The following is a 14,414-nucleotide window of genomic DNA, read 5'->3' as shown; positions in this document are numbered from 1 at the left end:
CAAATTTGAAAAACAGAGTTGATCTGCTAAAATCAAGATCTTCGTTAAAGTGCAGCAAACACTAAATTCTCAGACAAAACTCTTTCTTCTTTCACCGATTACAAGAAAATCGAAATCCTAACATGGAAAATATCATCGTGCAGTACTAACAATGTTGTCTGTCAAACCTCTTCCCTTTGTCTCAAATTTGAAAAACAGAACACAAATTCCCTATATAATTATTACAATTCCGAAATAACAACCGCAGCAGTTTGATGGCATCCTCTGACCAGACCCACAGCCACGAGTGGACATATCTTTCCACCGATTCTTCCCATTGAGGTTGCAAGTCCTGATCCACTGGCCCTTATACATGTTGGATACACCTATCATCATAGTTAACCCAAAGAAACAACAAAGAAGTTTCATTTCATCAATTTCGGGACAAATGCATGTCATACCGGGTGTACGTGTGAACTGTGAACGTCTTTATAAGATCACGTACGTAAAACGAGGACATATATGAAGTAGTTGTAAGTGGAATTTATTGTGTTAAAGTCCTGTTTGAGTGATCCTGGAGCAAGTGTGACAATTTATATGTATATCTCATGGTTGTAACATAAGACAAAGTAGCCAAAGAGCAGAATTGCTTGAGAGCGATATAGTGAGTCGGGCTATTTGAGCAGCTAACCACAAATTAGCTATTTGATCTAGAGTAATTTCTCTTTTTGTCTTGCTTCTTTTGATCTAGTTCAAGTATGGTGGCTATTCGAAGATAAGCATTTGTCGAGCTCAAATGGTGCTATAGCCTATAGCATAGAGCTAGCTAATCATATCGAGTTGAGCTCAAGACTGGCTTTACTACTTACTTGGGCTCAACTCAATTCCTTTGGACTCGTGATAAGACAAGAATATTGCAATTTACCTCCTTTGCACAGATGGTTAAGGTGGAAAATGCAGTAAAAAGAAACATTCGAGCACTGAATATTAAGGCCATTGTTACGATCTGATTCTGATGGGAAGACAATGGTAGGATTAGAATAAGCCCAAAAATGGTCAGAATTTCCATGGTGAGCTTGCGGCCTATTCTATCCACGAGAAACGTCGCTACGAGAAATACTGGAAATTCTGCAAAACAATACATGAAAAAATAGAAATTTGAGTTGGAGTGGAGTTTCATGATCAAAACTATGAATCGAGTCGAGTTTGATAATAGTATTACTGGAGTATACTTGAGCTCAACTAAGTTATTGTGCAACTCATTTCACATTTTTGTTCACAATTTCAATTTAAAATAATAATAATTACAATACGTAGGAGAGCAAGATTACCTGCTAAACAAGCTATAAAATCACTAACATAGAGGCTAGCATCCTTTAAACCTTCCAAATTGTTAGTAGTCGATGCACACTCGTTGCTTCCGCTGCCCAATGAAGAAGTCGTTAGCACAACTCCATAATAAGCACATGTTAACGTGAAATGCAGAATCCACAACAGAAGAGAAGTCCCCCATATATCGATGAAAGGAGTTCAAACATGGATTTAAGGAGAAGGGTTCCTTCTGACGTAGAATCCTCTTCGTCTATGAACATCTCTTGATCAGATACAAGAGAACCGGTTGGGAGGTTTTTACGGTTGGTAAGAACACTTTTCTCCAAAATTCTTAGCGATTTGTCTGTTTTACCTTTCATGTGCAAGTATCTCGGAGATTCTGGAATGAAATTGGATAATACGAGTGCTAGTAGAGATGGTGTCGCAGAGAGAGCAAGTAGCCATCTCTACCCCAATCTTGGCATTATAATCTGCACCAAGAAATATTTAAATTTTATGTATAATAACGTGAAAATAAATCAGAGATGCTTTGACTAGGCAATTGGCATAAACAAGCAATTGAGGCTTCAAACACTTCATCAAGAATCCAGAAAATCAGCAGACTTAGCATCCAAGTAACCAAGATTCAAAAACATGTCCACCCGCAACAGCGAATCCAAGTAACCATCGGAGCTTAACTTAGAAATCCAGCTCCAGCAGTTACTGCGGTTATGCATCGAAGACCCATTATGTAATAAAGGCCATTTTAGCACGAATTAAGTAGGGGAGTCACAAGAATATTGACCAAGTGGAAGTAAAAATCTGGCAGATTAATATAAAGAAAGAACGAAAAGTAAACGCAATCCAATTGCTTCGACAAGATTTAACCAGGCTCAACAATGTGGCCATCCAAATGATGTGAAATGAAATGTATGTATCAATCAAAGAAATGATCGTTCAGCGTGTTATATTATTCAACTCAGTCGAAGTGATAGTCATGAATAGGGGTCCCAACAATAACGAGAGAGATGGAAAAAAATGAAGTACCGATCACATATAGTTGTTAGTATAGGCACACCGCAAATCTTTGACACATACAAACATAGTGACATATATATTTAGGTTATTGTGCCATGTATAGACTAAAAAAGATAGCGGGGATGATTATCGCTAGCCAACATAGAATGCCCGATTAGATCTATTCCCGATCAAAAATAATTTGAATGACCAAACGAATCAGTGGATATAATGTGGTATCGGTATCTACTTATATGTGCAAAAAATAACTTTAAGAATGTTTTGCAGGAATCACTGATGCCGGATCTCATAATGTCATTGCCAAGAAAGCAGGGCTGTGTGCAGATATTATGGAGTGAGAATAAGCAGAGTGTAACATGGTGCCAACAAATGCATTTCGGGTGCGGTGCCTGACACTTGTAATTTTTTTAAAAAAATCACATAAAATTTCAAGAACAAATATCCGAGGAGAGCTGGGTTCAAGCTGTTCGAGAAAGACTTTTTCTTCTTCTTTTTGAGTGTCCAAGGCTTGTTCATGTCCCTGAAGTGCTAGCACAAACTGACCAAAAGAGGAGTAAAGTGGTTTGGAAAGCATAGCCAAGCGAAAGTTCTCGTACCTTGGCCCCAAACATCTAGCAAATTTAAAAACTTTGTCAATGTCACTAACAGGCTTTTTTATCGCAGCAAGCATGTCACATGTTGCTTTGAATTCTCTCATCTACTCATCTACTGATTGTGACCCTTTCTTTAGGGCCATTAGTAGATGTTTTAGATGTCCCTCCTTTTCAATATTTACCGGCAACAAGTGTTCTTCAAGAGAAGACCATTGCTCATAGCTGTTTCAGCATCAAGATTTAGGCCAAGGGTATCTTCTCTCATAGTGCAAAGAAGACAAGAGAGGAAGACCATCATTGACAATCTATGGAGAATAGTTCGGATTTACCACTTTATCTCCTTTGTCATTTTCAAGTTCAGCAGATGGTTTTTTATCACAATGAAGATGATAAAGTATTCCTCAGCTGCGAACAAGAGAGATGATTTGGGAACGCCATAACAAATCATTGTTGGAGGTTAATTTTGCTGAAACTAAGCTAGAGCATTGGTGAAATGCTTGGATACTCAATTGTGGCTACTGAATTTTGACTAAGCTAGACATTTTTGTTTTGGTTAAATGATATCACAGCCTCTGTGGTACCATGAGAAAATTAAATGAAAGTTAATACAAGAAATTCCTGGAAATGGCTACCTTCTCCCATAGTAATCGGATATAAATCCCCAGAAATAAGCTCCGATCAGCATCCCACCGAGAACAGCTGTCGAAAGAAGGAGCTCTTCCGTGGGAGAAAGTGACCATTCAGACTTGACTTCTGGCCCATTAAAGGACAGCAGATTCATCTCCATCGCCTCCGAAAACCAACCCACGCCGGCTAAAACTAGAGCCCGACATTGAAAAGACCCAAATCCCACTGCAGAAAGTGCCTCATCCAGTGTGTAGACATAGCTCTGATCTCCCATTTCTGGGAAGAAAACTAAAAATCCAGAGGCTGCGTGGGTAGAATATTAGTCCTTGCAGTCAAATAGTGGAGGAAAGACAATGGAACCTTACAAAATCTTCATCCGAAAGTTTTTGTTTTGATTTAACATAAGAATCTTTAAAGTTGATAATCAGCAGAAGAATGTGGTCGTAAGTCGTAATAATGAAAATGCAGTGACTTGGTATCCATCGAATTTTGATTTGTGGGGCAGCGCTGGAAGCAGAAACCAATCAAGAATGAATTTTCAGTACCAAAATTCAAAAAAATCTAAGCTCACGTGTATATTGAAGATGTAGAGTATTACTTCAGGAAAGCAAAGGAGAATACTTGGAATAAATTGACAGAAAGAAGCCAACCTTTAAAGTCTATGCATTTGGCATTGACATTGACATTGGAGCTGGTGAGTTGCAGTGGCAGAAATCCTAAATATGATTGGGTAGACTATCTCATGAATAAAGATTGTTAAAGATCATCTCCCGAAATAACAGAGAATATTTGGAACTTTTATAAAGAAGATTAAAGTAAATTTGAATGGTAACGTATTGGAATTTTTTCAGAGATGAGCTTGGGTCAAAATTATTCAGTTTCATAATTTACAAGTGGTCTGTGATTTTTAATATTTTATAAATATAATATCATTACATATTAAAATATAGATACATTTCGAGTCTTTCGATCATTTCGAATTTTCATAACCGAAAAATAGTTTGAATAAGCCTCGAATATGTTCCGAACGCAAACTTCAATTCGAGTCAAACTTGAGCCAAGAAATTTAAAATTTTTTAGCTTCAAATCGAAATCGAACTCAAATATACTTAATTTGAGATAAATTCAGATATTAAATTTTTACTAATATTAATGTCGATAATTAAGCAACCCCTTTAAAGATGAAACAGTGGGCCAAGCTTGGAATATAAATGGGCCTGTTAGGTTGAAGAATGCCAATAAACCAACAGGCTCAGTAGCAAGGCCTTTTATCTGTAATTTTCTTTTCATATATTTTTGATTATTTAGTTTGTGAGAGTAATATTTCCTACTATTTTCTGTATTTGACTATATAAATTACATAAATGATCGAAATAAAAAAATGTTTACACTAGTGGCATAAACTGACATGATCATGGTTGAGAAATGGATTGCCATATTAAATCGGTTAGTCTTTAAAAAAAATCGCGGTTTTTACATATCATATTATATTTATTTTGGGGGGTTTGTGGTTTTTTGTGAATGGGTCAACAATAAAAACCAACTATTCAATCCAATTTTAAAATAATATTGTAATTAATAGCCAAGTAATAAGTTTTATTAAACAAAATATTACAAGATTCAACATACATATAAATTTTTTATCACTATGAAATAGTATAAAACATTCTTTTTTATAATCTTGTTGCGTCCTTACTCTTAAATATTTCTCCTTTTTAAGGCCACTTCCCTTCTCTTTTTTTTTTTCAGTTTCATATCATTGGAAATCCTATTCTTTCATTTACCTAAATTTCGAGAAAGAATTTAAAAAGCTTATGTAGAAAAGAAATTTCAACAATTAAGAACCAGTTATAACATAATTTCAAATATAAAAATAAGTAATATGCTACGAAAATTGCGGCATACTAATAATACTGAGTAAATCAATATAATAAAAAATATTTTTATTCTTTGTTTCAATAAATTATGCATCAACGAATTTGAAGCTGATAAAAATGAATACTTCAAGTGAAAAAATAACAAATTTTCACCAACTTTTTCGATGAATGCGGATAAAATTTAGATCCATGATTTTGAGCTATTCCTTTTTTTATTGTTCTAGTATTTTTTTCCTGGCAATATAAAAATAGAAATAATTAAAAGCATTACTATAATAATTAAAAAAAAAAAGAAAAGAAAAAGATTGGCAGCAGAGATAGAAAGCATCCCTTCTATTTATTTTTTGCAGAAATCTATATATATATATAAAAGTAGAGTTTTTGCCAAAAATAGTAATTTCCCGCCAAAATGTCATTTCTAAAAAAAAAAGATATAAATTTAATGAATCTCGAAATAAGTGTACTGCAATAAATGATAACTTCAATTATTGTTTGCATTGATTATATCAATTATTTTATTAATTCAAATTTGAATTTAATTCATTTATATATTAATTCAAATATAATTTATGTATTATATGTTTTTTTTATTCAAATTGAAACTAAATTATATTGAAAACATAAACTACATTAAACTTTTTGCATTGATTATATCAATCAATTTAATTTGTGATATGAATTGTGTTACTATGATATATTTAATTTTTATTACAAACTGTATAAATAAATTATAAATACAAATGATTGCAATGTTCAGCATCAATCATCTATATATATATATATATATATATATAGTGAAAATATCATTTCTAAAAAAAGAAAGATATATCATGAATATTGACATATGTGTACTGCAATAAATTATTACTTCAATTATTGTTGCATTGATTATATCAATTCATTTAATTTATTTTTGAATTTAATTAATATTTATATTAATTCAAATGTAATTTATGTATTATATGTTTTTTTATTTTTTTTTACTCAAATTAAAACTAAACTCTATTGAAAACGTAAACTATATTAAAATTTTTGCATTGATTATATCAATCAATTTAATTAAAAACTATACAAATAAATTTAAAATACAAATGATTGCAATGTTTAGTATCACTCATGAGATAAATCATTCAAAAATACATTTTGCTATTTTAAGTAATTTCCTGCCTAAATTAATTACTAAAAAAGAAATACAATATTTAATTAGTTTATTTAATTTTCTAAAAATAAAATTGGTTGAGTGTTAAAAGTTATCACTACAATAAGGTTTTCCAATAAACATTAAATTACCATTTAATAATCATAATTTTTTTATCCCAAATATATATTATTTCGAAATTACCTTAATTTGAAAGAATTAATGCATGGTAATTTTCTTACAAAACTACATATATATTTTATATCTTGAATTGTCTTCTTAAAAATTTAAATAAGAGAGCACAAAAAAATTAAAAGAGATATATTCAAAAGAGTTTCAAATGGACATTAAATAACTCTCAATAAACATATATATTACCCTCAATAATCAGAAATGTTTGATACCCAATGCATGCAATTCGATATTTACATAATTTAAAAGAGTTAATGTATGATATAATTCTGTCAAAAGCATCCAATGTATAATTTTTGTCACTTGGAATGTCTTATTTGAATTTTAAATTATAAATAATGCAATATTGCATATTATATTAGAAACCAATTTTATTCTATTTATCTTACTAAATTTATCAACTCCAAAATTGAATTCTGAAATGAATCCTTTTTTTCAGCACCATATATGAGTCGAATCCTTCCAAGATGTAATGTTCGTTTAAATTTAGATTTGTTTGTTGTTATGAACTACTTACATATGGAAACAACGAGACATTAAGTTTGAAATCTGTCTTTCATGATCGGGAAGTAAAAAATATTATTCTTCTATTTGTACAAAATTTTAATTATTACGTATTATTAACGTGATAATTTTTTTCTATATCACCAGGTTCACGGATACATGATAGTATAAAATGTCCCAATGGAAATGATTAAACCAATTCTAAAGAAAGTACGCATCTTATTAGAAGACACCTTAAAAAATTTATTGACATTGCTTTGGAATACACATAGTAAATGTTAATAAAATAACTTTTCTGATTTATACATAATTTGCTTATGATCACATGTTTCATTTTTCTTTCGAAATAATAGGTTATTGTGTATATTATGAAGAGATTTTGTAGATAAAATCACAACTCATTTGGATAAAAATATTGATGAAACAATTATTGTTATCATTCAAATGTGACAAACACGTGTCATGTCACAAAATTGTTTGTGAAGGTGGATTTAGACGAAATTACTGAATTTTTAAAAAAGTATTTATCATTAATTTTATTGAATGTGATTTAAAAATATTTTTTTATCGCATGTTAAAAAATAATAATATATAGTTTTTCGAAAATTAAAGAATTAAATATGTAATAAGGTTGGTGGTCGACATCAATACACTAAACACGATAAGCATAATGTCATTGCCTTATGCTAACACAATCTAAAATTTGATATATGATAGTGATTATTAGCCAAAAAAATTAATCGACATGCGTTGTATTTAAGAAAGTTTTTTAAAATTAGCGAGAAAATATTTTTTATTTTTATTTTATATAATTATATTATTTTTTTCAATTTAAATATATATTATTTTTTACTAATTTTTAATAGTATCATCCCGTGCGATGCATTTTAAGTATACTTTTACCTTTGTGAGAGGAATAGTTTGAAACGCAATTAAATGAGTTAATTATAATAAGGCATTAAAAATTAAATGAGTTAATTATAATAAGGCATTAAAAATTAAATGAGTTAATTATAATAAGGCATTAAAAATTAAAATTCCGTGTCGTAATAGTTATTTAATTAACAATCATTTTTCAAATATATGTGTCCGAATATTATTCGTTGAAATTTATAAAAAAAAAACGATTTATTTCCCAATTTTATTACAGAAAATTTTGAATTTTATTATTATAAAAGTAATTAAAAAAAAAAAGGGTTACTTAGGGTGGCATGTACTATATATAATTAGACAGTGCATCACTTTGGTGGCTAAACAGTCACCGCCGGCACTTCCTCTTCAAGCCCTTCATTTAATGATCAAATTTATATAATAATTTTACATACAGATATTATATTTATTCTCTCAAATCAAAATATGAAATAGAATACAACATAAAACTATAGTTTTATGGAATGTAATGCAATCATTTAATAATTAATGGCAAACCAAGTGACTCAAATTTAAGAAAATAATATTAATTAACTAGGTAATACAAGTTCTATTTCGGCTTTGAGTTTATCACATAGGGTATACTTGATACAATTTACTTGGTCAGCGTGATTTATAGGTTATGTATTGACCTTTCGGGTATATCCTCAAATCAATATATTGTAGACATTGATAGAATCTCTTGATTTTACAATCCAACTCTTGATCACCATTATTTATACCGACTCTTTCTTCCCAGTTCTATTAAACTAACGTAGAAAATAATTTAAAGAACATCATGAACATGATAAATTATAAACAAACAAAATGGTAAAATAGTGAGTTTACAAATGAAAATTATATATTTATAAAAGTAAAATAGATATTAGTAATATTAGCAATTTTTTTAAAATATGTAACATGTAATTAAATTATATTTAAAATAAAATCAAATTAATAATTATTTTAATTGAATTAAGTATACTATTAATGATCATATTAAACTAACATAGAAAATTACTTAAAGAACATTGTAAACTTAACAAATTGTAAAATAAATGAAAGAGTAAAATAGTAAGTTTACAATTCAAACTCATATATTTATAATAGTATTAGATAGAATAGATATTAGATAATATTATGATAAATTTATAAGTAAAATCAAAATAATAATTAATTTGATTGAGTTAAGTACACTATTAATTATCATATTAAACTAACATGAAAAATGACTTAAAGAACCTCATTAACATGACAAAATATAAAACAAATGAAAGGGTAAAAAAGAAAACTCACAAATGAAAGTTAAGTACACTATTAATTAACATATTAAACTAACATAGAAAATTACTTAAAGAGTCAAATGAACATGACAAATTATAAAATAAAAGTATTAGATAGATTAGATATTAGATAACATTATGATAAATTTATAAGTAAAATCAAAATAATAATTAATTTGATTGAGTTAAGTACACTATTAATTATCATATTAAACTAACATGAAAAATGACTTAAAAAACCTCATTAACATGACAAAATATAAAACAAATGAAAGGGTAAAAAAGAAAACTCACAAATGAAAGTTAAGTACACTATTAATTAACATATTAAACTAATATAGAAAATTACTTAAAGAGCCAAATGAACATGACAAATTATAAAATAAATAAAAAGGTAAAAAGATAAGCTCATAATTCAAACTCATATATTTATAATAGTAATAGATAATAGATATAAGTAATATAAATGTTCCTTCAAAATTGGAGGGCTCAATTAAGATGGTATATTGAGTTTTTTTTTTAAGTTTAGTCAAATCCATTGTACCCACGTTAAAATTATATAATTTATTTCGGCCAAACTGCTAATTGCTGTCAAAGTACCTCAAGTTGTAATCTCAGCTTTTATCCAAGAAAATCCTAAAAAAAGCATGCAATTTGAACCAAAATGGGATCGCTTCAAGAAACGTTAGCAATCATACGAAAACAAAGGAATAAGCGTCTTCACATGAACAATCCACAAGCAAAAAACTTAAACTTCGCGAAATGGATGTTTATCAATCACCCACTGCCTCAAACTTGTAACTAAATTTCTCCAATTTTAATGAAAGCTCCTGAATTCTCTCTAATCCAGACCTCACTCACCTAAGCATCCGCACGGCAATGGTGTTTCATATATATATTTCACAAAAGCAAGCCAAGAAAAAGATTGGAAATATCAAAGAACAAAGAAATCCTGCCTTGGCTTGATTCCTAAGTAGCCAAGGCAGAGTTACTTATATCATATCAGCAATGGCATTTCAAGATTTCGACCAGATTACATTACGTCGAAAACAAGAGAGGCAGCAAAAGATTAAAAGGAGGATTACTATTGCCATCGCTTCGAGTGTCGGTGTTCTTCTCTTGGCTGCTGCTGCTGTTTGTGCCGTTGCTTACAAAAACAATCCAGGTACTGATACAGGGCGGCATAGCGAGTCCCCCTCTGCTCCTAGACAGGTCGTGACGGCTGATAAGGCAGTAAAGTCGGTCTGTGCGGGCACAGATTATAAGCAAACGTGCGAAGATAGCCTGTCAAAGGCAGTCAAGAACAATGCCACTGCTGAGCCGAAGGATATTCTCAAGGCTGCTTTTTCCGTGGCCTCGGATGAGATTGACAAGGTTATCAAACAAGCGTCGAATATCAAATTTGATAGTCCTCTTAAAAAGGCTGCATTTGATGACTGTTTGGTGCTTCTAAATGATGCTAAGGAGGAACTGAATAGCTCTATTTCAAGTATAGAAGGCAAAGATTTGACAAAGCTTTCGTCAAAAACGGGTGATCTTAACAATTGGTTGAGTGCCGTTTTGTCGTATCAGCAGACATGTATCGATGGATTTCCTGAGGGAAAGGAAAAGGATGCGTTGAAGAAGATCTTGAAGACTACTAGGGAACTTGGCAGCAATGCTCTTGCTATTACGTCACAATTGTCGAGTATTTTTTCCATTTTGCAAGTTTCTGATGTGAAACGGAATCTTTTATCTGTAAACAAAGATGGATTCCCGTCCTGGATCAGTCGAGAGAACAGGAGAATGTTGAAGACGAATTCTCCGAAAATTATGCCTAATGTGACTGTCGCGAAAGATGGCAGTGGGGACTTTACTACCGTTTCCGCAGCATTGAATGCCTTGCCTGAAAAGTACACGGGACGGTATGATTTGTCGGGTTTCTTCTTCTCGGTTTCTACTTTATTCTCATGTATGTTATCTTGGTAAATTGTTTCCATTTGCACGCAAATGCAGATATGTGATTTACGTTAAAGAAGGAGTGTACGAAGAGAGCGTGATGATTACCAAGAAAATGATAGATGTTACAATGTATGGTGATGGATCTCAGAAGAGCGTCATCTCGGGAAGCAAGAACTTCATAGATGGTGTTCCAACATTTCAGACTGCTACTTTTGGTATATCTTGGATTCAAATTTTTATCATGATTTAAATCAAGAAAATATAACTTTATCTTCCATGAAAATTTATGCATATTTTTCATAATTTTGCAGCTGTTCTAGGGGAAGGATTCATTGCCCAGTCACTTGGATTTAGGAACACTGCTGGTCCCCAAAAACACCAAGCCGTGGCTCTAAGAGTCCAAGCGGATCGTTCAATCTTCGTTAACTGCAGAATGGAAGGATTCCAGGACACCTTGTATGCCCAAACCCACAGACAATTCTACCGAAGCTGTTACATTACAGGCACGATAGATTTCATATTCGGTGATGCAGCAGCCGTGTTCCAAAACTGCATGATCTATATTCGTAAACCATTAGACAACCAGAAGAATATCGTCACAGCTCAGGGGCGTATTGACAGGAGGCAAACCACAGGGATTGTGCTTCAAAACTGCAAGATTTTGGCAGATCCGAAGCTCGAGCCAGAGAAGGCGAAATTCAAGAGTTATCTAGGCAGGCCCTGGAAAGAACAGTCCAGGACCATTATCATGGAGTCAGAGATAGGCGATCTAATCCAGCCTGAGGGATGGCTTGAATGGGATGGAGATTTTGCACTCAAGACCCTTTATTATGCAGAGTTCAACAACAAAGGCCCGGGGTCAAATACATCTGGAAGAGTTAAATGGCCAGGATACAAAGTCATTAAGAGGGAAGATGCCTTGAAGTTTACTGTTGGTCCATTTTTACAGGGCGAGAGCTGGCTGAAGAATCCAACTGTCCCTGTTCGCTTTGGCATGTCAACTTGAGATCTTGTCTCAAATTTGGGACAAAGTTTTCTTATTTTCTTCTGTTCATAAAGAGATTCAATATACGGATTCGTACCTTTTCCGGAGTTCGATTTTCTTGCTATTTTGTTCAATTTCTAGGCCAACAAAGTTAGACAAACAAAACCAACGTAGGAAACTGACCACTTGGGCATGTATTATTATTAGTAAATTAGCAGATGCAAAATCGAAATGAACAGACCAAATAAAAGACTACTATTATAAAACTCTTTGTTTGTGTCCCTTTTAACTTTTGGCATGAAACCAAGAAATTTACCAGGATCAACATTGTTTGCAGGCAATTTTTTCCATCCTGATTTCATTTTATAAAGTGGTTATATGCTGTCTTTCTTCTTCTCTTGAAATTATCAGATGTTCATTCTGGATGGGCCTAGTAATCATAAATCAACAAAATAATGTCTTCCAAGTTTGAAACTTTTTACCTGCATGAATATGCAACACGGAGACTAATAACTGAGCTCAAAAATGGGACCGCGAAAGGACTCATTTATAACCGCCTCGTTTGATGGTTCAGGGGAGCAAGAAAGAACGCCTGATACAGTTGAAGTTTTTGAGAGCATCAAGAACGATGAATTCGAAGAGGAGGAATACCAAAGGCAAACGTGTAAACGTCTAATAATCATAACTATTGCTTCTGTTGTACTGACTGTTCTGATCATTGGAGCAATAATAGGGGTAATTCACGTTAATGATAGTCCCTCCATTTCGAATCGAGTAAAAGATCCAATTGATAAAGCATGTACCTCGACTAGATTTCAATATTCTTGCTATTCAAGTATACATTCCATCATGACATCAAGCAAAGATTCAAGCTTTGATCATTATAATCCAGAGCAAATCTTCACACTTCCACTGAAAGTGACGCTAAATGAGCTACTGAGGTTGCATTCTTCCATTCTCGAAAGGGCTGTTTCCTTCGGAAAAAACAGCACCAATGGTCGATCTTCTGTTATAGAAGTGCTGAATATATGTGAAAATCTTATCCAGGATGCCGTTGATCGTGTCAACATGTTGATTTCCTCGTCTAAATTTGACATGTTCTCTCCAGGTACGATGTTAGTGATATTAAGAACTGGCTAAGCTCTGCAATAACAGATGAGCAAACTTGCCTGGAGAGGGTAATGGAGTTTCCGAACATTTCAGCGTCGGTTCGGAACGAGATTAAGGCCAATATACAAAAAACCACAGAGTTCACCAGCAACGGCCTGCAAATCATTTCTGACATGTTTACACAACAGTCCGATATTTCTAGATTCATGTCCTGAGGTAAATGCTTCAAGAAATGGAAGTTGGTTTTGGGGATCGATATAGATTATTTCTATACAAAATTGAATTTTTATTTTGATAGTCACTTGAGTTCGAGTTTCTGAATCATTCGACAAAAATCTTTAGTAAACTTCATCAAATTTGCTTCATTCCAATCACTGGATATTGCTATGTGTATTCTTTCTTAGCTTAGCCCCTATGTTTCACAAAAATCCATTCAAATTAAATATTTTTTTTTCGAATTCTTTAGGGATAATATAAAATGAAGTTTTGGGTCCCAAAATCTATAAATCATAACCACCTCCTAAGTTTATATTCAAAATAAGCTAAGCTCAAATTAATGTTCATCCATTACTTCCTTGTGATAATAGGGATCGATCAGTTCTATGAATAATTAGACCGCAGATAATGTAAATTAATGGGACAGCTGCGTTTTTAAAATTATGTTTTGTATATTTATATTTATAATATTTAATTAATTAAAGCTTTATATTTTCTCTTTTTCTCAAGCATTATATTTGAAATTTTATTTATGATCTACTATATTTCTCTTAACATTCTTCTTCGTAATATTTTTAATTAATAAGTTGTAACTTTTTTTAACCTTCTGAAATTAATATATATGGTAAATTTCTATTTTTGATCAATGATACCCATAAATGGGCCAAATCCCTGGCTCATCCCGACTCATTCATTCAGTATATTATTTTC

At 31.9% G+C, this 14,414-nt stretch overlaps 2 protein-coding genes and 1 long non-coding RNA gene across 3 annotated transcripts; 1 reads left to right on the top strand and 2 right to left on the bottom strand.

The window, feature by feature from the left end:
* Nucleotides 1–4,263, bottom strand: LOC142545667 (organic cation/carnitine transporter 7-like). The gene is made up of 6 exons (XM_075652989.1): nt 4,199–4,263; nt 3,554–4,055; nt 1,664–1,781; nt 1,311–1,402; nt 905–1,107; nt 1–365 (listed from the first exon to the last, which is right to left on the bottom strand). The coding sequence occupies exons 2-6, from the start codon at nt 3,561–3,563 to the stop codon at nt 222–224; spliced, it is 567 nt and encodes a 188-aa protein (XP_075509104.1). The 5' UTR covers nt 3,564–4,055; nt 4,199–4,263; the 3' UTR covers nt 1–221.
* A 6,089-nt stretch (nt 4,264–10,352) lies between these two features.
* LOC142545665 (putative pectinesterase/pectinesterase inhibitor 45) lies at nt 10,353–12,484 on the top strand. Its single transcript, XM_075652988.1, has 3 exons — nt 10,353–11,355; nt 11,447–11,607; nt 11,704–12,484. The coding sequence occupies exons 1-3, from the start codon at nt 10,460–10,462 to the stop codon at nt 12,396–12,398; spliced, it is 1,752 nt and encodes a 583-aa protein (XP_075509103.1). The 5' UTR covers nt 10,353–10,459; the 3' UTR covers nt 12,399–12,484.
* On the bottom strand, nt 12,425–13,881 carry LOC142545666 (uncharacterized). The gene is made up of 2 exons (XR_012820314.1): nt 13,181–13,881; nt 12,425–12,969 (listed from the first exon to the last, which is right to left on the bottom strand). It is a non-coding gene; the product is annotated as an uncharacterized LOC142545666 (long non-coding RNA).
* Nucleotides 13,882–14,414: the final 533 nt, after the last annotated feature.

The sequence above is a fragment of the Primulina tabacum genome, chromosome 5, assembly GCF_025594145.1.
Source record: "Primulina tabacum isolate GXHZ01 chromosome 5, ASM2559414v2, whole genome shotgun sequence".
Taxonomy (NCBI): Eukaryota; Viridiplantae; Streptophyta; class Magnoliopsida; order Lamiales; family Gesneriaceae; genus Primulina; species Primulina tabacum.
This window is presented reverse-complemented; position numbering and strand designations above follow the sequence as displayed.